At 41.2% G+C, this 21,197-nt stretch overlaps 1 protein-coding gene across 20 annotated transcripts in view; it reads left to right on the forward strand.

Annotated features, from left to right (window-relative positions):
- The first annotated feature begins 10,515 nt into the window (after positions 1–10,515).
- afdna (afadin, adherens junction formation factor a) overlaps positions 10,516–21,197 on the forward strand; it is a 106,602-nt gene continuing 95,920 nt past the window's right edge. For all 20 annotated transcript variants that reach the window (XR_009784492.1, XM_061746709.1, XM_061746717.1 and 17 more), the window contains exon 1: positions 10,516–10,796. Coding sequence is in view for 19 of the 20 variants with exons in the window: in XM_061746709.1 (XP_061602693.1) it covers positions 10,695–10,796 (102 nt within the window). In the remaining variant the exon portion in view is untranslated. The remainder of the gene's footprint in view (positions 10,797–21,197) is intronic.

Genomic DNA, 21,197 nt, shown 5'->3' on the forward strand with positions numbered 1-21,197 from the left:
AACGGCCCTTTTGTTCCTGACCCAAACGGATTGGGGGAGTTCAGCAAAGGCTGGATATCGTAGGGATATGCTGTATCTCTTTCCCCCAGATAGACCACTATGGATGTTTGATGTAGGTTATAAGCAGAATGCATAAACTCATGAGTCATGAGTATTCATGAGCGCAGTCCCACTTTCATGAAGATGTCATTGTTGCATCAGGACTGTAAAAGGTGTTTCTCATTGTCGTTCGGAATTTGAAATTACATTTGAGGCTATGCTGAAAACATTCAGGGCTGAAGAGCCCTCAAAACGCCCGGCGATGCCTCGTAGACCCAGAGCACACGCTTAGACTAAGAGCAAAGGAACATATGGTTTGAGGATAAGCAAGTGATCACATTACAGACGATAATTTAATACCGGGTGTTCTTTCAGTAACTATTGTACAAGTAAGTGCAGGAAAAATTTGAGTTTGACATTTAGATTTACAAGTAACCACAACTATAAAGTACAAATATAATAAGTAGTATAAATTAACTGCATGACCATCAGCAAAACTATTCTATTGTAAAGAGAAAAAACACTTATATGAAGGGGAATTCATGTCAGCTGTGTGTGGGTGGAGTGGCTTCCTCGTGATTAATAGATGTGCACTCAACAGGATGGTGAAGCAGATGATGCAAAATCTCTGTAGCACATCATCATATGTCCTGCTTTACTGTCCTTACATAATGCAAACAGTAAGAGTGGCTAGAAAGGTAAAGCATGGAGCCGCAGCAAACTTTCAGAATACTATCAGCAGCTTCCTTTTTCCTTTTTTCTTGTTGTTATTGTCTCATTCTCTCTAGGACGCCCATAGAAATAGCATCAGGGTGAGGTCTTTTCCTCTTTTTCTGTTTTTTGTTTTTTCATTCTTCTTCTGGCTCATTCAGGATGTTTTAAAAATGAAGGCAATTTAAAAAAAAAAACAGAAAAACTGAATTAGCATAAAATACTAACATTTCCTATTACCGTAGTTCAACTGGGTGCAGTCTCACGTGTACACTTCTGCAAAGCTTTTTATAACTTTGGTATCTAAAGTCAGTGTGGTATAAATAATCCATGTATCTCACAGTTGTGTGGCAAAAGTCAAGACAAGATCCACACACACAGCCACACTTCACACCTGCAGTAAATCTTAACAAAACAAAATTCTGACCAAGCAGCAAAATGTTCATCTGCACAAAACAAAAACAATAAAAACCTGCAGTTTAAACATGGCAAAGAATGAAAAAAGATCAAATGTACTGAAATGGGCATGCCTAATAAATATAAGCTACAGGATTAATAGAGCATGTTCACACCGGCTCCACCTGACACAAGCCATTGCAGCTTGGATATGAAGATCTGAAGGGAAGCATAAAAAAGCCATTCATTAGAGTTGAAGTTTCTCAGATGGACACAAAAGCTTTTCAGACACGTGTGTCACTCGTGTGCAGCAGATTTTTTGAAAATACTCCTTAAACCTTATCATGTTATATAACATGTATTGTATTCCATTTTGCAAATACCATGACTCATTAAACAATATGCAGCTGACACATGAGCAAGTTAGAATACGACAAACAGTCGTGCAGCAAGACACCCAGACTGACAGAGACCAACTCACTAAAAAAGGCTCTGGTGTATATGTTGGGCAAACATGTACGTTACACAGATAAATGGAAAAGCTAGTTTGATTAGGAAATATGGATTCAGTCAATGACAGTAAGATAAATACACACAGATTACTTAAAAAAGGAATTTACACCACCGGACTCGATTTTCCTTTTTCTTTTTACAAACGATGCAAGTAATCATGGATTATTTATGCTGCGGGGTCACAGTATTAAAGCCAAACTCTTACAGTTTTCCCTTCTCTCAAATTTTGCACCAAAATAAAAATGAAAATAACTCATTAAGTGGAGAAAGTAGTAGTATAACAGTCAAAACAAAAAGAAAGCTTGTAAAAATGGACAAATAAATGCATTCCAAGGCCTTCGGCATTTATACTCTCACATTTGATTGTTTACTTTTGCATGCAGATGAAAGTGATAAGAAGTAGAGGGCTTTTAGTTTGACAGTCAACCTGAAGACGGAAAACAGCAAACTCTAGTGTAAGGTGGGGGAGTGAAGCTCAAAAGTGGCGTTTACTGTTTAAACACTGAAAGCTTAAGAAAGAAATTCAGCAGCTTCAGATAGAAGACACACTTGGTCTACTCAGGGCTGGCTTTGGCACTTTTAGCTCAGTTACTTGGGAAGTAGGCCAGAAGGGACCGAAATGTCACAAACTGACTATGACATGAATTCTTGCAAGTGTTTCGAGAACCGGGTCTGCTGAATGAAGTGAATGTTGTGATTTAAACCCAAGCTTGGGGAAAAAAACTGCAAATAGTTTTGCAGTATTCAGGGTAGTAGTGTAATGACGCACATGGCTACAGAGCTGGCGAAGCACGATATCTAACACACGACTGTGCTGCCCTGGATTCACTTTTAGAAGTTTGTGGTGGGGTGAGGGGGCTTCTTTTTCCTGCTCATCTAGTATTTGGCTTGGTATGTGCAGTTACTTGCTATTGCTGTGTGTTGTATATAAATTGTGTAAATAGCCCTGTCTTGTGTTGGCAGTATTGTGTACTATATTCCACTGCAGCTACTCAGAGTTCACCTGAGCTGCTTCTGTGTTTTCCTGTTAGAATCGCTGTTGTACCTCTCAGCATGTCCTGACAGATCACATACCATAGATTATAGCGCTTATGGTTTAAATTGGACATAGTATGCATTCCTTGTGATCAAAAATGTTGCATTTTCATAAGAAGTGCCTTGATTGCTCAGATTCTACCATCAGACTATAGAGAAAGAGCACATTCATGAGGTCACTGGGCCAGCCAATGCAAAACGGTGATATATAGCCAATTAATTGTCAGAATATGTGGAAAAACTGAGTTCATCTTAAAAAACAAAAGTTTAACAGCAAGAATGGAGAGATCAGCTTCTGCTTGTTACGAACTAGACTGCTTTTAACGAGGTTCTAAACAATGACATCAGAGTGGGATATTTGGTGCCAACTCTCATTTCCAGCTCCAGTTCTGGCCCAAACATGTGTGGCTGGATTTTCTGGATGTGTCATTGTTGAAAACATACAAAGTCTCAAAAGTCTTATCTATTGTAATTGGAGCTTTCCGTTCCAGTCATACGTGTTCGTCATGCACCCCTGCCCCTTGCAGAAAGTCTGTCAAAGTTAGTGCAAGCAGAAGACATTTTAAAGCCTGCAGACATCGGACTAATTACAAAACGCTTGTGAGGAGATCATCTTATAGGAGGTTTTGTTATATATTATATGTTTCTTTATAGTTCTAAAGTAGGCCTAGCTGTAAACTGTTCTGACGTATGATAAATGCAAATGTAATGTATCCTAGATTGGAAAAACCTTGATGTAAATGGTCATCTGATATCCTCTTTAAAAGTCAACCATTTAATCAAATTCTTCCAGGCGAGTGTGGATCATCTGCACGACCCTGTTCTAGAAGGTAATACATTACAGGTTTGCTATAATTTGAATTTACGGAGAATGTGTGATTTGTTCACACATTAAGATTCAGACAATTCTTACTCTCAGCTTTGCACATATCCTGCAAGGCAGCGTTTCACAGTACAGCAGATGTTTCCTGTGGTGCTGTGTGGGAGAAATTCATGTTTCTCTTGGAATATGAGCCACAGATGGTGAGAGCCGAACAGGAAAAACAGAAAGGTGTGTTGATAGATAACACTCTGAATCATGCCATCATGCAGAGAGAACTGCATTTCTGAGCTGCCTGTCAGGTCACGTGTCTTTGCTACCTGGGATCCAACTCTCTTGGGGGAAAAAGAGGATTTAGGGTGCGCCGGTAGATGTTGGTAACACTGACTCTTTTTCATACATCGGCTGGAAATCTTGTAAGCAAACTGATTACGTAGAGATACAGAGGATAGAACTCTTATCGTAAATACTTCAAACTAATTTGCTTGTCACCTGCCATAAAGAGCATAATGTTCCTTCAAAGATAAAACATTCATTAGATCAAACTTTAAGTTATTATTTTAAATTATTTTTCTTTAAGTCATGCTTATATTCAGGATGTATCATCATCATTTTTTCCACCTACAAAGTATGCAAGAATTATGCATCGACTGCAAACAAATATTAAAAATTGCATATTTTAAAGATGGTTTTCAGCAAAAAAAAAGAAAAGTGAAACGTTCAGATAAACTGGTAATATGAAATTTCTTTATTAGAATACCAAACTTATTATAATGTATTACTATAAAAGATATGCTACAGTATTTGTAGATGTAATATAAAGTGACTTCGTAATACTTTTAAAAACAGTTTGGTATTTAGCAAGAAAGAAAAAAGATGTATTTGTATTTACACCTACAATACACAAGTTCATGTGTGTCAACTGTGCAACTTTCACTGAGTTTCTGATAATTATTTGCCCCATATTATTAAAATCTTTTAAGAAACACTTATTCTGATCATCACAGAAGATTTTTTTAACCGTACTATTGCTGTTATTTCTTCTATTTTGCATATTCAGGAAGATACTAATACCTGTGTGAACTGAATCCATCTGGACCTCCTTCAGCTCCTCACACATACTCTATCCTAGGTGTCCTCTTAAACAGTTCATTTTATCCCCAGGGTTAGTTTGGGTGCTTTCATGAGGAAAAGCTGACTTCGAATTTATTTCAGAAACCCCTCTCTCCGCGAGCAATTAGTGTCTTTGCGCTCTTGACGTTAAAGCTCCCGTCTGCTATCAGTCTAAGAAGCCCCTGTGGATCAAAATCTGGGCTCCGTTTCCTTAAATCTTTCTTTTCTGAGATATTCTCTCTTGCATCACCAAGCAGGAGGGTAAAGATAATGTCAAGGTTATTTGCTTTTTTTTTTTTTTTTTTTACTGAAAAGTCTGATTAGTTGAAATTTTACTCTGTAATTTGGGAGTAAAATATGTGTTTTTTGTTAGTTAACCAAGATGGAGTACAGGAGCTGACCTAATCATCGTCCTGCTCTGTGTGCTCGCTCCACCTTCAACCATGACACTGTTAGAGGAAGAGTCTTTAAATATGTCTCTTTCTCTCTTCTTTCTTTCTCCATTATCTATGATTTCTCTTTCTTGTTTGTTTTCAGTTTGGCAGACCTGCTCTAGGGGCACTTGCGGATTGTTATTCCTCAAGTAACCAAACAGTATTTTTAATGTTGGCATCTCAGGAAAACATAGATATGATGATGCTGCACACACAAGAAAAAACGGTAAGTGGTCTGCACCCAAAGTGCTTTGCAAGGCGATGTGTGTTGTTCACCGGTTCACACAGGCGCACAGTGCTTCTCGTTACACACACACAAACAATCACGAGTTGCTTTTTCTGCAGTGTTTTGTGCTGTTGCTGCATCTATCTCACTTCACCCCCTGTATCTCGCTGACGCCGAGGAACTGTTGCATTTACAATGTGGCAGCAAAAGATCCTGACAAATCGTTCACTTATGATGACAATTTGCGAAAGCATTGACCACCACAAAGTCAAAGACTCTCACAGTCATTAGGTTTAATCCTCCATCTTCATAAACGACTGTGAAAGTGGAGGATGACTCCTCTGTGGGCTTACTATTGACCTGGACTGAAACAATCATCCATGAAGAAACCCCTTCAACTCGATTTCTTTTGTTCATTTAAAAACAAATCATATTCCACTGATACATATTTTCAGTCTTCGACTGTCTTATCTTGCTGCTTGCTGCTCCTCTTCTGAGTGTTTTTTCAGCAGGCTCACTTCCAGTAAAACTGAGGCTTGTGAACATAAATCATCTCTGTCTGCTGAAATACTTTTTAAAGGACTCTTCCATGGTTGCTTGCTTATGTAACAATGCTTTGTCTTTAGCCTTTTTTTTATTTTTAAATATTGGTCCAGCTTTGGTTGAACTTTAAGGTGTGGCAAACTGCTTAAAACAGTTTTACTGTAATGGGATAATCTATTGTAAATATTATCGCAGCTTATTTGGGAAAACCACAGATAACGGAAGACTGTTGTGTTCAGAGTCAAAGACAAAATAATTGATAAGTGCTGGGGAGGATGAGGACATGAAAGAAGCATGTGATTCTCATCTCTGACTGTATGAAATGCAAAGCAGAGTGGGATCAAAACAAGTGATCTTTGTGGCTCTTTATCACAACTTGACAGATGAAGACCGTCGCTGCTGAAGCAACATGCTGTTGTGTCCAGAAACCAGTGCCTGAGCTGGGAGCAGCAGTATGTGGGTCGGCCATTCTAGCAATCAATGCAAGTTCTGCCTGCGACGGTTGTGTGTGTGTGTCTGTGCGTATATGTGTGCGTGCACGTGTGTGGTGAAATGCACTAAGATAACATCACAGATACGGGAAGTGGCAGGGCTATCTGGTGAAGTTGGTTTCCTGTTGTGGTTTTTCACTTCTGCTGCCGATGTCAGACAAGTTCATGAGGACTCACAGAAATCAAAGTAAAACTGAAACTATACCAACATAATAAAGCAAAACCACTCCAATAACACAACCTCAATAAAAACACATAAATATGAGTTAAATAAAACCCCAAAAGAATACTATACATCTGATGAAGTTCTACAGATAGCCATGCGAGAGATCTCCCGGTGAGAGGGTCAACCTTTTAGTTTGCCAAGATCATGAAAATTTATTTATTTAATCAATAGCTAAAGAAATCAAAGATGACATTTTCCACTGATGAATATGTCTTAATTTTCTTAACTTAAATCTCCTAACTTTCAACAGTCTGGTAGATGCACTTACTTAGATCACTCTTATAAAGTATATTGTGAAGTAGCAGAAAAGTAAAGCTTACTGTGTAAGTAATTAACCCAAATAAGTGGATGTTACACACCATGTTCACTCAGTCTTTTCTTTTTTGTTTTTGTTTAAAGCAGCCTGCTACAAACACGTATCATATGAGATAAATATTAAGATTTATCTCATATTGTTTGTTGAATTTATTCCATACTGTTTGTTCTTGTTTATCTCTTTCTTCTGTCCTTCCTGTACTCCTAGATAATGGTTCTGATAAGTTTCCCCCCCCCATCACTCACAGCACGGCACTCATCCATTACCCATCAACGCCCTCGGTGACTAATGTATTTATAAGAATCCAGCGTTGCTGCTGTTCTGCACCCCGTCTGGGAGAGGAGGTGGGAGGTCCACATGTCTCACCACTCGGCTGTATCACCGCTATTTCTGTAGATGTGATCACCACTATGTTTCTGACATTTCACATGTATCTGCCTAATTATGTGCTGACCTTTCCGTCACTGACAGTTGTGTGTTAATAAAGACCTGCTGTTTGAAAGGATGGTACACACACACACACACACACACACACACACACACACACACACACACACACACACACACACACATATATATATATATATATATATATATATATATATATAGAGAGAGAGAGATAGAAAGATTTATAGATATATAATCTAATTCACCCCTTTTGCCGTTATCACCAAAAAAAAAAATAAAGAAAAGAAAAGAAAGACAGAAAAAGAGAACAGCAAGCTGAAACAATGAGAAACTGAGAAACTGAAAGGAACTGACATCATGTCCCACCCAGGAGTTTTTTCGGGCCACAGCAAGTACAAGAACTTTCCATGGTGCAAATTCTCCCAAATTCTTGTTCTTGGGGAATGCGGCGGCGGGGAGTGGTTTTGGCCTCGGCGGTGGGGAGTAGCCGCAGGGCCGGGATTCACGAGGGTTCACCAGATTGTGGCGGCACAGGACGGACCAGCTGCATCCACTCTGCTAATCACCATCTCCTGTTAAAACAGTGGCAGTGGCAGGAACTGGAGAGAGAGCTGGGGCCTGCTGGGTTCATGCGCCAGGACCCCTGAGTAGCTGAGTGGTGCTACAGGCTATTGCTGCTAATGTAAACTCACATCAACGGCATTAAAGTACCCCAGACCTCTGCTAATAAAAACCCAGCTTACACTGTATTCCTTGTACCTTGAAAGTGTAGTGTGAAGTTGTAAAACTAATTACGAAAGAGTTTCACACAAAAGGAAGCGGTTAAGTTGAGTAGAGTGACTAACAAGCTGCCGCCCCCCCCCCACACACACACCTACACACAAAACAGCTGCGATGAACAGCGTTTCTGACATGATAGAAAAAGGAGCATACTTTGTCTTCGCAGTATTTTGACCTAAGCATGTCATGCACCCAAGCAGATTATGAAATTTGCCTCCTTTTTTCCACAAGTTGACAAGTCTGCTTTCCAGAATGTTTCAAACATAACAATTCTACTGGACTGTGATGTTCATTTTACATGTTTAACACATTTTCTGCAAATGGTTATTTCAAAATGCAGGGGCACCAGCCAATGAGGGGTCACCAAACTGAACCATATATGTCATATTTTGTTATTTTCTCTATATATTTGCTGGAAGAGGGGAAAACAGGTGCAGCAGTAACCAATGATATAATAAAAATACATGAAAATAATAATAAAATAAAAATAATTGTGTTTGAGTGAGTGCCTTAACAACTTAACAACCTTAAATCAAACAGCCTACACATTAATATTTTATTAATGTGCTGTTCCCTACCTTCACATCAGCTCATTCAGTAGGTCTGTTTGATTGTTTAGTCATATGCTGTAATAGTTTTGCATGTAGTCCTCAGACAGGCTATATATGATGGAAATGATGATAGTTAACATGTGGTGTTACATTGGTACTGTATGTGAGTTGCATTCTGACTGGAGCATCAGTGTATATGGCGTTTGTAGACTCATGTCTATCTGTGGTGTTACTCTTAGTTGGTTGCTTGTCTTACATTTATTTGTAGTATGAGTGTTGAGCATGTACTTCAGCACATACGTTCATGTAAATCTATGGTCTTTATAACTGTGATTGTATGTGTTTGACTCTTTGTGCTGCCTCTTGCCCAGGTCGTCATTGTAAATGAGAAACTGCTCTCAGTTGACTTACCTGGTTAAATAAATAAAATAAAATAAAATAATAACCATAGTAAATTTCCCTTTTTTTTACCGTAAAATGTGAGAGGAGGGGGGCACTTCATGTGTGGTCACCCTGGGGCACCCGCTGAGTTAATCAGGTGTTCTGCCAATCCTTGCTATCTGCCGAGAAATGCTACTTTGTGGTTCTGCGCACGCGCACAGTCGATTTTCAAAGTTTGATTGCCACGTCCATCATTTCTTGCACGATGTAAAATTGATAATATGGGATGTTGAGTATTTGATCCTTCAAAATACACTACCCATGACATGAATTGCATTACACTTTGTGAATATTATACGATAAAGACGAAAAAAAACAAACAATTCTATCGCTTTATTTGATATTCATTCAGTCATTCACCTTTATTTAACCAGGCAGGTCATTAAGAACACATTCTTATTTACAATGACGGCCTGGCAAGAGACAAGGACCACTTGGGGGCTAGGGAGTAAAACCAGTACTCGAGTTGTAAAAAAAAATCAGGGGGGATGGTGGATTTTATCATATGGGGACAGATAATTTGTGCTGATTACAAATAATATAATATATTACAAATAATAGAACTGACCAAAACACCTGCAGAAATACTGCAGGAATGACATAGCAGCAGTTAAATGCAGCCTTCTGTAAGCTTTAAATATCCACTGGGCTTACATCAAATACATCAAAACACAAAAATAAAAAAACGTTTTCTGAACTTATCAATATGCTTCTGGTAGGATAAGTAAAATGGATCAGTGCAAAAACTCAAAATCTTAACAAGAATATTTGTCTTATTTCTAGTTAAAATGTCTCATTTTAGTAAAAAAATCTCATTACACTTAAAACAAGACTCATCACTAGAAAAAACAACAGTTTTCACCAGTTTCAAGTAGATTTTCACTTAAAATAAGTAGAAAAATCTGCCAGTGGAACAAGATTTCAAGTGAAAATTTACTTGAAACCGGTGAAAGTTGTCAAATAAGTTATTTTTCTGGTGATGACTCTAAATGTTGAAATAACAGTAAAACCACATTCATTGATGAAATGACATAAGGGATGGAAAGGGGGGATGGCAGTTTTACAGGGGGGGATGATTTTGACCGTTTTTGTTTCAGGGGGGGATGCCATCCCCCCTCAACTCGAGTACTGAGTAAAACACAGTAAAATTGAAGCTCTACAAAGGTAAAAAACCATTAGGTAGCATTTTCTGGCAAAGCAGCAGAAATTGTCAGAGCACCGGGTCTGATCAGAAGATATTAAATGTAAATCGAACATAAAATGACTTCAACCGTTTAGAGTTTCATATTAAAAATGGTTCCTAATTAACAAAAGATGACGTAATCCTCCGTAAATTGCCCGTTGTGCCTGTTAACCTTGGACGTTTTTGTGGAAAGCAGCGTCACGATTCATCATGAGTGTCGGACAGCAAGGAGTTAACCTTGCTGCGCGTCCCCGCCCGGCCCCGCCGCGGGAGCGCGCAGAGGTGCAGAGCTAGACGGCAGGTTGGTGGACGAGCTACAGACGCGGATCCCGGAGCCGGGATCAGGGAGACGAGCGGACCGACCTCTGCCTTCTCACCCTCCTCTGGACTACCATCCCCTGGACCGGGTTACCCACCGGCACATATACGCGCGGACAGACGGAGAGAGAGCTGGAGAAGCTGTCCACCATGGCGGGGAGCAGGGAGGAGGAGAGGAGGAAGCTGGCCGACATCATCAACCACTGGAACGCCAACCGGCTCGACCTGTTCGAGATCAGCCGGCCCACGGAGGTAGGAGCCCGGGGCGCGGCGGCAGGCGAGGCCGAGGATGCAAGCGGGGCCTCCGGGGGTCCGACCCGCAGCCCCCGCGTCCCTCCCCGGGTCAGCCCGGCGGGGCTGACCCGGGGAGGGACGCGGGGGCTGCGGGTAGCGGGCAGGGGGCTCCTCGGTGCTGGTGGTGCCCGGTGAAGAAAAAAACCCGGGTTATTCACTATGTAGTAAATACGCACAAAATAATGAATAATTAACCTTTTAATATAAGCGTGGTTTGGTCCTACCATAGTGGCCACATGCATTAATGGTCGTGTTTTATTCCTGCCACCCAGCTAGCGGCTAGCTGCCGCCCACAGCTGGGATCTGAGGAGTGGATCAAAGTGGACAGGTCTCTTTGTGCCAAAGCATGCTCAGTAAATGCGAGGTGTTTGTTTTTATTGACATGTATGATTGGGTGTAGGTGCAGGAGGGAGAGCCAGCACTGCTGTGGCAGGTTTTCACATGGCTAGCCAGTTAGCAGGACCATCATTGTGTGGAAACTGAAGAAATAGGTCTCTTTTGAAGACGCCGTCCTCGCATAACACTCATCTTTGTGCACATTAGAGGTCTCCAAAGCCGTGTTACACGCAGCATGTAGCCAGCATGCACCAGACAAACCCCCAGCAAAACACGGTTACTGAGGCGGACACACAGATACAGGCTTAACGCATTAGCCGGGAGCCGTGTGTGAGCCCTCACACCTGGGCGGGACTGGAACCCGCTTGCAGGGAGCTACCAGAGCCGAACAGACCTACACAGACCACCACAGACCCCACATAGAGCCACACAGACCCACACAGAACCACATACAGCCATACAGACCCGAACAGATCTACACAGACGCACACAGACCCACATACAGCCATACAGACCCACATAGAGCCGCACAGACCCACATACAGCCATACAGACCCGAACAGATCTACACAGACGCACACAGACCCGAAACAGACGCACACAGACCCGAAACAGACGCACACAGACCCGAAACAGACGCACACAGACCCGAAACAGACGCACACAGACGCAAACAGACCCACACAGACCCGAACACACGCACACAGACCCGAAACAGACGCACACAGACCCGAAACGACGCACACAGACCCGAACACACGCACACAGACCCGAAACAGACGCACACAGACCCGAAACGACGCACACAGACGCGAACAGAACCACATAGACCCGAACACAACCACATAGACCCACACAGACCCATGTCGCCCTGCATTGTCCTTACGCCACACAGGCGAGCTGGGCTCGGGTGGGTTGGTGGTCCAGCTGTAGTCGGACCACTGGAGGTGGACCTGCCGTAGTCGGACCTGGCCAAACACTGACGACCAGGGCCGTTATTAACTCGCCTCTCCAGACATGAGCTGTGGTTGTTTATTAATGACCAGTCTGGGTAAGAAGCTGCCCCCTGGTAGTGGGCAGCTAGCTTGCCGCCAGACAACAGTAGCAGGCTTGGTGAAAGTCCAGGTCCAGGCTACGGGTGGCTGTTACATCCCATAACTAGGTAATTTGGATGTATAAGCTGTGATTGTGTTAGCGTCCGTTTTTTAGGCGGACAGCCGCCTTCCCCGCCCCCACCTCGGCTTGGATAAGGGTCTAAGGGGGTCGCAGGGTCCCCTCTTCTCCTCTTGAGCCGATTAATTCATCAGGCTCAGGTCTGATGGAGCCAGCCGTTTGCCAAAGTTGTGTACAGCTCACACACAAGCTTTCTATTCACATGAGGAATCATTAACCCTGTCCAAGAGCACTCCGGTCTATAACTCTCACGGTGCAAGGGGCAGTGCCTCGGGGCTGCTGCTGAAGCATGCTCAGCCTCCAGTCCAGGGAACATGATTAAATGTAAGCAGATGCATGACCGTCCTTGTGAAGCCACACCCTGCTGTCCATATGTCATCTGGTACAGCCCCCACCCCCCCACACACACACACCCAAGCGCACAAGTGTTCTTCAAATTGTCTGCACTGCTCCTGAGTGTAACTGCGCATGAAATGTGCCATGCAAAGCAAATTTACGGTGCAGTTCAGTCTGTGATTGACATCCATTTTAGATTTGATTAGCTACACAGAATGACACTATCTGACAACTGCATGTTACATTTCTGAATTTGACCCAAAACTGCCACTGAGAGCAGTGAGATCATTCGTGTGATCAGATTAGTCATGGTTGGCTGATTAGTCTGGACCAAAGGTTCCAAACTTTTTAATCTTGCAAAACCAAACTGAATAGGTCCTGCTGTGGGACTTGTGGTGGGCTCATTATAACCCAACAGGTACTGCTATCACATGGGCACTTGCAGTAGGCAGAAATGTGGAGCTTATCTCTGCAGATTGACTAAACCCAGAGCAATGTGAAAGTTGTGGCACAATAGTCTTGCTTTGTTCAAATCTCAGAACAGCAGCAGTTTTTCTTTCTTTTTTTTTTTTTTGGTAATTCAGACTAAAAGTCTGTGGAAGAGTTGAGACTTTTACTATTCTAGTTAAAATATGTAATTTATATCAATAGGTGTTGTCCTTCAGTGTCAGATCTTTTGTAAACAATGGTCTGTTTAATGCAAATGCTGCCAGAGAAGCAGTGTTGGCTCAGGTGGGGGAGTGTTCGTCTTCAAATCAAAGGCCGGTAGTTTAGGGTAGACTACCCTTTGAATTGTACACCACAAACATCATCTTGCATCCCACTGAATTTACCGTATACTGTTACCACAAGCTGCAGTCTACATTACAGTATATGTTTGTGAACATCCCAACATGGATTTGGGGGCAGTGACATGTCTGCACAGGTAGCGTATGTTGTCGATAAACATATGGTAATTTACACAATCTGCGCAATTGCAACACTGGTGCATAGCAATGGCATGCTGAGTTAGCAGGGCTGTACAAAATGTATTCAACTCTACATCCATTATCCTATTCAGGGTCACGAGGGTGCACAATTTAAAAAATGTAAAACATCAGGGGGTAAATAGGGCTGGTGTTCATATAGACCCATCATGACCATATGATTGACATAAACAGACAAGACTGTTTTGATGCCAAGAAACAGTTGTTTTAAATGGATGTAAAAACTCAGTGACGCTGCCAACTATTTCATAATGGCCATACATTTATCAGTAAATAGCCATCTATTATCTTAAACCATTGTATGAAAATAGAAGTTGTTTTCTAAATAATAGTGAAGCCCTTAGGTGTTAACAGGTAAGATGAGTTCTGAAAAAAACTTTTATTTTGGTTACAAAATACAACCAAATTGAATATAGATAGATAAGGGAAGCGGTCATGGTATGAGTGATATAATGGCATTAGAGGTGCCCATGATCAGTAATGCAGTTGTTGGTTTAAATGGTGGGAACAAAGTGCAATGCTCAGCATTAATTGATGCAGATAGTTGTAAATCCATTGCAAAGCGCTGTTTAGCTTTGAAAGGTGTGTTCACCCCTTTTCATAATATGGAAATGTAACAATGGTTCCACCAGTTTTCTGAAGCATGTGTCATTCACACATAGATCAATTACGTTAATGAGTAATTTCCTTACTGTTGGAGTAAGATCAAACAGGGCATCAAGCATATTGGTGTGTTTATAATGTGTGAAGTCAGTTTATCTTGCTACAACATGTCATGTAATCGTGGCAATTCCTGTTTTAAGTACATGCTGGTTATGTAAAACCTAACAACGAGAAGCAGTTGTAGCATAGCATAGTGAAGCTTGTTGAACTATTGGCCAAAAAAATCCATTGTACTCAGTAAAGTTAACGGGAAACTCTACAAAAACTTTAATTAATTAACCTTGGTTCACTGTTTTCACTGCAGCCTCCCTATTCATTTGGTACTGGTACAAAACCTAATAATGGGGTGGAAAACTATGAGCCGCCCAAACTAGTACCCACTAGCCCCTTTCACACAGCCAGTTCGAGGCGGGAACGTTGCGCCTTTAAGCCGCCTCGCTGTTCTGTGTGAAAGTCACGGAGGCGGAATGGGGGGGCCAAGTGGCCCCACCAATAAGCCGGCAGCGGAGGTAGTCACAGAGCCGAAACGGGGTCTGTGTGAATGACACAGCCGGCATGCCGCTGACATGACGGTCGGACTGACGCTGTCGTCACGCCTCTGATTGCGGAACGCCGGCATGCTGTGTGAATTTACAGACGGGAGCGGCGTTATGCCGGCGTTGTATGGTTCTGTGTGAACCAACAAAGGCGGCGTATTGGCAGGACTTCTTTACACCAATATTGCGGAATCTCTGTGTGAAAGGGGCTACTGTTACTTATGTTTGTCTACCTGTTAACTTGACAGCATACGGTTTGGATATACACTGTATTGTAGGTGATACGCTAATGTTACACTGTCCACCTTTCGTAAGTTTGCCGTCACAACCTTGATGTTATATTACTTGCAAAATCCTTCAGGCATCAGTGTGTTCACGTTGTGTCAGATTCATGCAAAGATGACGCTGTTTGAAAGGGAACTAAGTTTCTACAGTAAATGTGGAACCTGCCCTTTTCCCGATAGTGAGCAGCATCCACTAGAATACTCCTAAAAGTTTGGGCGTTTCACAGCAGCAACTTGGTGTTTGGAAAGCTTTACAGGTGGAATGTGTTACAAAAGATTTTCTTGATTCACAACTTTGATATGGAAACACTGGTGAAAACCTTAGACTTAAGTGTAAACAGTTTTAGAGAGACATTCTTTTACAACATTTACAATAAATTGTACAAGACAAGTAGACGATAGACTTGGTGCACTGGACAATATCATGCACCAGAGGATGCATATTTCACATTTACAGATTGTAGTAAATAATCATTTTTAAGGATGGGTTTGTATCTGTCTTGGTAAGCAAGTAACGTTCTTTCAGAACTACATACAGTGGGGAGAACAAGTATTTGATACACTGCCGATTTTGCAGGTTTTCCCACTTGCAAAGCATGTAGAAGTCTGTAATTTTTATCATAGGTACTCTTCAACTGTGAGTGACAGAATCTAAAAAAAATCCAGAAAATCACATTGTATGATTTTTAAGTAATTAATTTGCATTTTATTGCATGACATAAGTATTTGATACATCAGAAAAACATAACTTAATATTTGGTACAGAAACCTTTGTTTGCAATTACAGAGATCAGACGTTTCCTGTAGTTCTTGACCAGGTTTGCACACACTGCCGTGTAGTTCTGGGCTGATCCCTCACCTTCCTCATGATCATTGATGCCCCACCAGGTGAGATTTTGCATGGAGCCCCAGACCGAGGGAGATTGACCGTCATCTTGAACTTCTTCCATTTTCTAATAATTGCGCCAACAGTTGTTGCCTTCTCACCAAGCTGCTTGTCTATTGTCCTGTAGCCCATCCCAGCCTTGTGCAGGTCTACAATTTTATCCCTCATGTCCTTACACAGCTCTCTGGTCTTGGCCATTGTGGAGAGGTTGGAGTTTGTTTGATTGAGTGTGTGGACAGGTGTCTTTTATACAGGTAACGAGTTCAAACAGGTGCAGTTAATACAGGTAATGAGTGGAGAACAGGAGGGCTTCTTAAAGAAGAACTAACAGGTCTGTGAGAGCCGGAAGTCTTACTGGTTGACAGGTGATCAAATACTTATGTCATGCAATAAAATGCAAATGAATTACTTAAAAATCATACAATGTGATTTTCTGGATATTTTTTTAGATTCTGTCACTCACAGTTGAAGAGTACCTATGATAAAAATTACAGACTTCTACATGCTTTGCAAGTGGGAAAATCGCAAAATCGGCAGTGTATCAAATACTTGTTCTCCCCACTGTAAGTGATGTATAACAAAATCATCCATCAGGTGGATAAGAAATTTATTATTCTGGTATTTTTCTTGGCAGGGCAGTTTTTAGCTATAGTTTGATAGTAATGTTACTTTCTCTTTAAATGTCATTTACTTCAAACAAGTGGTGAATCATGTAACCACGTTCCTATGAAGCAATGCCTGTTGTAGAGCCAAGTCTGTGTTGGATGCATTAAACTGCACCTTTTGATTTGTATGAATGAGGAAACCTCTTCACGAGACTTAAGTGCTGGCTTAAGGAATTTGTTTCACTTTTGTGTGAACAACCAGTGTGTGGCAGTTTGTAGATTACTAGTCGGGAGCATCTGACATTTGGGTCTTTTAAGATGGCAAGATTATTAGATACAAATTCTAGATGTTCAGACAACAATAAACACTTGACATACCTTTACAGAGATTTGTAGCTGAAATAATAATTAAAGCAAGATATGTCAAGCTGCTTACTGTATCTTTGGTCATAGCTTACTCATTTCCATGGGAAACGTGTCCCCAAGAAGCTAATAACCAGGCATAGTTATTGAAGTCTGACAGATGTATTTTTTTAATTGAATTTGGCCACTAAATAGTGCTGAAAATCTACTCTAAATGGACCCTTAAGCAAATATACAGCTCACACACATTCTTGACAATACTTATATGTTGGGAAAAAAATCTTTTTTTATCACAAAAATAACCTAAACCTTTTTTTTTTTTTCGTACAACTTGTTTAAACAACATTTTCCTGAGGGAAAACATGTTATTCTCACTCCTAATATTTAAGGTGGAAGGTGTTAACTAGCAGGATGTTCATATCCACCTTCTTTTTCATGAGATGTGTAACCGGGCTCACCATGACTCCGGTGGCCACTCCCTCCTTTTCCCCTGCTGCACAGGAAGCAGGAAGCCTAGCGGGAAGTGTGTGTTTTGCGGAGATAGTGCGTTTCCTGTCATTTAGGTGGAATGGCAGTGTTATTTCCTTATTTCCAGAGAGATCAGATTTTTTTATTATTATTATTCAAGTTATTTGCAAATTAAAAATCTACTGAATAAGCTATTCCACCAGTGTCCACAATACTTAGTAGGATTTAAAGAAAATATTGTTGCAACTTGTGTAGTTACTTTAATTATTACTAATGACTTTTAATTATGTGAAATTGTAGCACTTTGTGCAGCTACAGTGACTAATGTGACCTACACTGGCCGCCAAGTGAGCTACGTTAGTCATAGTCATTAGAACCCACTTGCACTCTACAAATTGGTTGTCAAGACATCCGTCATAGGTTAAAATTAGGCAGTATATATTAATTATTATTCAGCTACAGAGCATACGTCAGCCAGTCCTACTTAAGTCAAGTAAAGGTTGCAAGCCTTTAAGCCATATTCGGTGTATGCTGTGCCATTCTGTCGTTTTTTTTTGCTCATCTTGTGATGGAAAATAATCGCGTATGACTTCTGCAAAAGCTATGGCTGCTAACTGACCTACACAGTGTGTAGGATAATTTCAAAACATGACTTAGGGTTTAAAACGACCATTAACTGTATCCTGGTTTAATAACTGTAGACATTTTTGTAATGATCGGTGTTTTGGGTATTTAAACCCCCCACCCAACATACTTGTTATTAAACAAGTCTGTTGTATCTTGATGTGGGTGTGTTTTTAGTTGCTGCTTGTGACATAACGAGCCTTTTTGGCCACAGCCGATCTTCAGATTGGTGAAAATAACCTGCTAACCTCAGCTACAATGACAGCACCACGAGGCCGCACTCACATTAAGCTGCTGCTTGCTATGTGCATTTATCTCTGTTCCCATTGTTCTCCCGTCTGCTCATTGGCTGTAGCCTCCCTCCTCTCTCTGTCTGTCTCGTCCTCACCGTGTCATGTGGCTGCTAGCTCGCTGTGTCACCATGGCAATGCTGAAGCTTTGATGAGCACAGACTACGGGAGCTGAAAAGAGGCCGCACACCCATATCCTGTAGTTGTGCTGGCTGAAGGGGTCATTTCCAGTTGGTTTGCCAACCGAAGGATTCATTAATCTGCACAAATTCACTACTACTTGTTGCAGTAGTAAAGGTGTATTTTCTGTCTATCAGCTAAAGGCTAAATTATGAGTCTTAGTGAGTGTTATATTTACATTTTTTGTGCCAGTGTGCGCCCCCTGTAGATTGAACCAAAATGCTGTCCAAAAATGCCTTTTTTGGCCTTATTAACGCGTGTTTTTTCAGATTGTTGACATAGCAACCAATACGGAGCAGGATTTTAATCTGGGTAGAGTCGATTTCATGTAGATAGAAAATAACCTGCAGCTCAACAACTTTTCATAACTTTTTAGACTTCATCAGTGTGTTTATCCTTCTATAATCATTTTCAAAGTCCCTCAGTACTTTTCAGCTAACTGCTTCTTTTAATCAGCTTCTTTTGATCATATCGTGTTTAATTTTGCCTTTGGTCTTAATTCCAGCTTTAGCTATAACATATGATCTGAAAGTAGTTTTCCTCAACGGGTGCAGTTGCCGAAGCTTCTGCTCTAATCTCACACTGCTCCTCCTAACACCCTGCAGACCTGAGGTAATCCTGGTTGTGCATGTTTCCAAAAATCCATGTCCCCTTGCTCGTCTGTAGTCTGTAACTCAAGTGAGGCTGGAAATGTGTTGTATGTCACATTTCATGGCCAACCTCTAAAGGTGTGCATGCATGCATGTGGTAGCAATCAACCCAGAGAAGGATGTTACGATGTGGGGCAAAAGATCACGACCACAAGCCATACAGCCTGTCCAGCAGAGTTATGGCCCATTTCTCTAACACACATACATAACTACACTGACAAACAAGACTTGATAGATAAATCTACAATTCACTTCTACCAGGCAGACCCTGCTCCCCAGTGTTGTAGTCAGTCGTATGAAGACATCCTCATTTTTCTCAAAAGTTGAGTGGCTTGTGGTCCTGTAGCCTGTAGATGTTATTTTCTTTATTGTAGATTGTCATTTTCACTTAGACTGGATAGACTGGTTATCTATTTAAACAGCCCAGAGGGAGTGATGATGTTCATTTATTAGGACATCCCAGATCATTTAGAGATTACAATTACACTGCAGTGTTTTTCCAAACTGGTAAGTCAGTTTGGTTTATACATCTGGCAAATCAAATTGAAAATGTTGTTTTTGCAGAATGTCAGTGTCTGATCTCTCTCCATCTGCTATGTATCTGTTGTAAATGACGCAGCTGAATCGATTTTTAAAATGAAATGAAGGAAGGGGGTGGTCACACTCGATGGCCAGGATATTTAACGAGTCAGTTTATTGCCCTCATATTAGGAAGTCCACTTCAGCCTCCTTGTCTGTGAGGGAGTTATTGTGTCATGGGTGACATGTTTTGATAAACATTTGTTCTTTATCAGTAGATAAACAATACCTGCATGTCTAAGCTGGCTAATGTGTTTTCTGTTAACCAAACAAAGGCTGATTGATAGAAAAAATACTTTTAGACACAATTTGAATGTGCCCCTTATGTCACAATGATTTAAACAAAGGATAGAAACAAACAATTTTTTTTGTAAAATATCTTTACTATAACACTGAAGTCACTAGGTTTCTGTAGAGAGGTCAGCCTACTTGCACAGATTTGCAGTCTAGAGTTTTATCTACACATTTTGTTTGTGAAATTTATGAGAAATTGATTATTACTTTAATTCACAGGTTATCTAATCCCTAAATTACAATAGGTCCATCATGCAGAATCTCAGCTGTACTTTGGAGGCAGTTAATTTTCTCAAATGGGCCTTCAAAGTGTAATCAATACACGTTGAACTCCTGCCTAAAGAAGGCTCCCTTTGCAATTCCGAATGCAGCGCATCAGCATGGCCCCTATGAAGCAGTAGGTGTGTGTGGGAAGCCATTTGGGTAATGTATGGTGTTCTGGGTTTGCTATAGGTCCTGGAATTCCTGGAATTCAAATGAGAGATTTAAGAGACACATTCCAGACAAAAAGTCAGGTAATCTGAGAGACTGAGTGGAAACTGGGGAATTTCAGGGATTCCTTTAAATGGAAAGGAAGGGAAAAAATATATATGTTTGAGGAAAGTTAAGGAATATACATTTAGGCTACGGCAGGACTTTGTCTCCCTGGAATATATTTGGAAGCACCTGTGGGTCAAATCCTATTCTCTTTGGCCTCTGTTCCTGTGTCAAATACCCATTCCTTCTCTGTGATTTGCTCTCTTATCTCTTTTCTTTCTTTCCTGATTCCCGTTCTAAAACAGGCAGTGTATTGTGTGTGCTCAGCAGAGCAACCTGCCCTCAAAGCTTTGTGTGTGTGCATGTGTGTGTGTTTGTCCCAGCCAGCCTGTCAGACCATGTTAATCCCCTCAGAGGCCCTGCTCACCTCCTCCTTAATTTGCCCCCCCCCCCCCCTATTTTATATTTATTTTTTGTTCTCCCTTGGCTTTCATGGTTTTGTATTGCCCTCTTAGCCACCTGATGTGCTCTCCTACCTGTCGTCATTACCTGTTTACGTGCATGCATCAAACCCCTCACACTGACCTCACTGAATCAGACAGCAGTCAGACCAGACGAGCGCCAATAAC

Source organism: Cololabis saira, chromosome 18 (genome assembly GCF_033807715.1).
Source record: "Cololabis saira isolate AMF1-May2022 chromosome 18, fColSai1.1, whole genome shotgun sequence".
Taxonomy (NCBI): domain Eukaryota; kingdom Metazoa; phylum Chordata; class Actinopteri; order Beloniformes; family Belonidae; genus Cololabis; species Cololabis saira.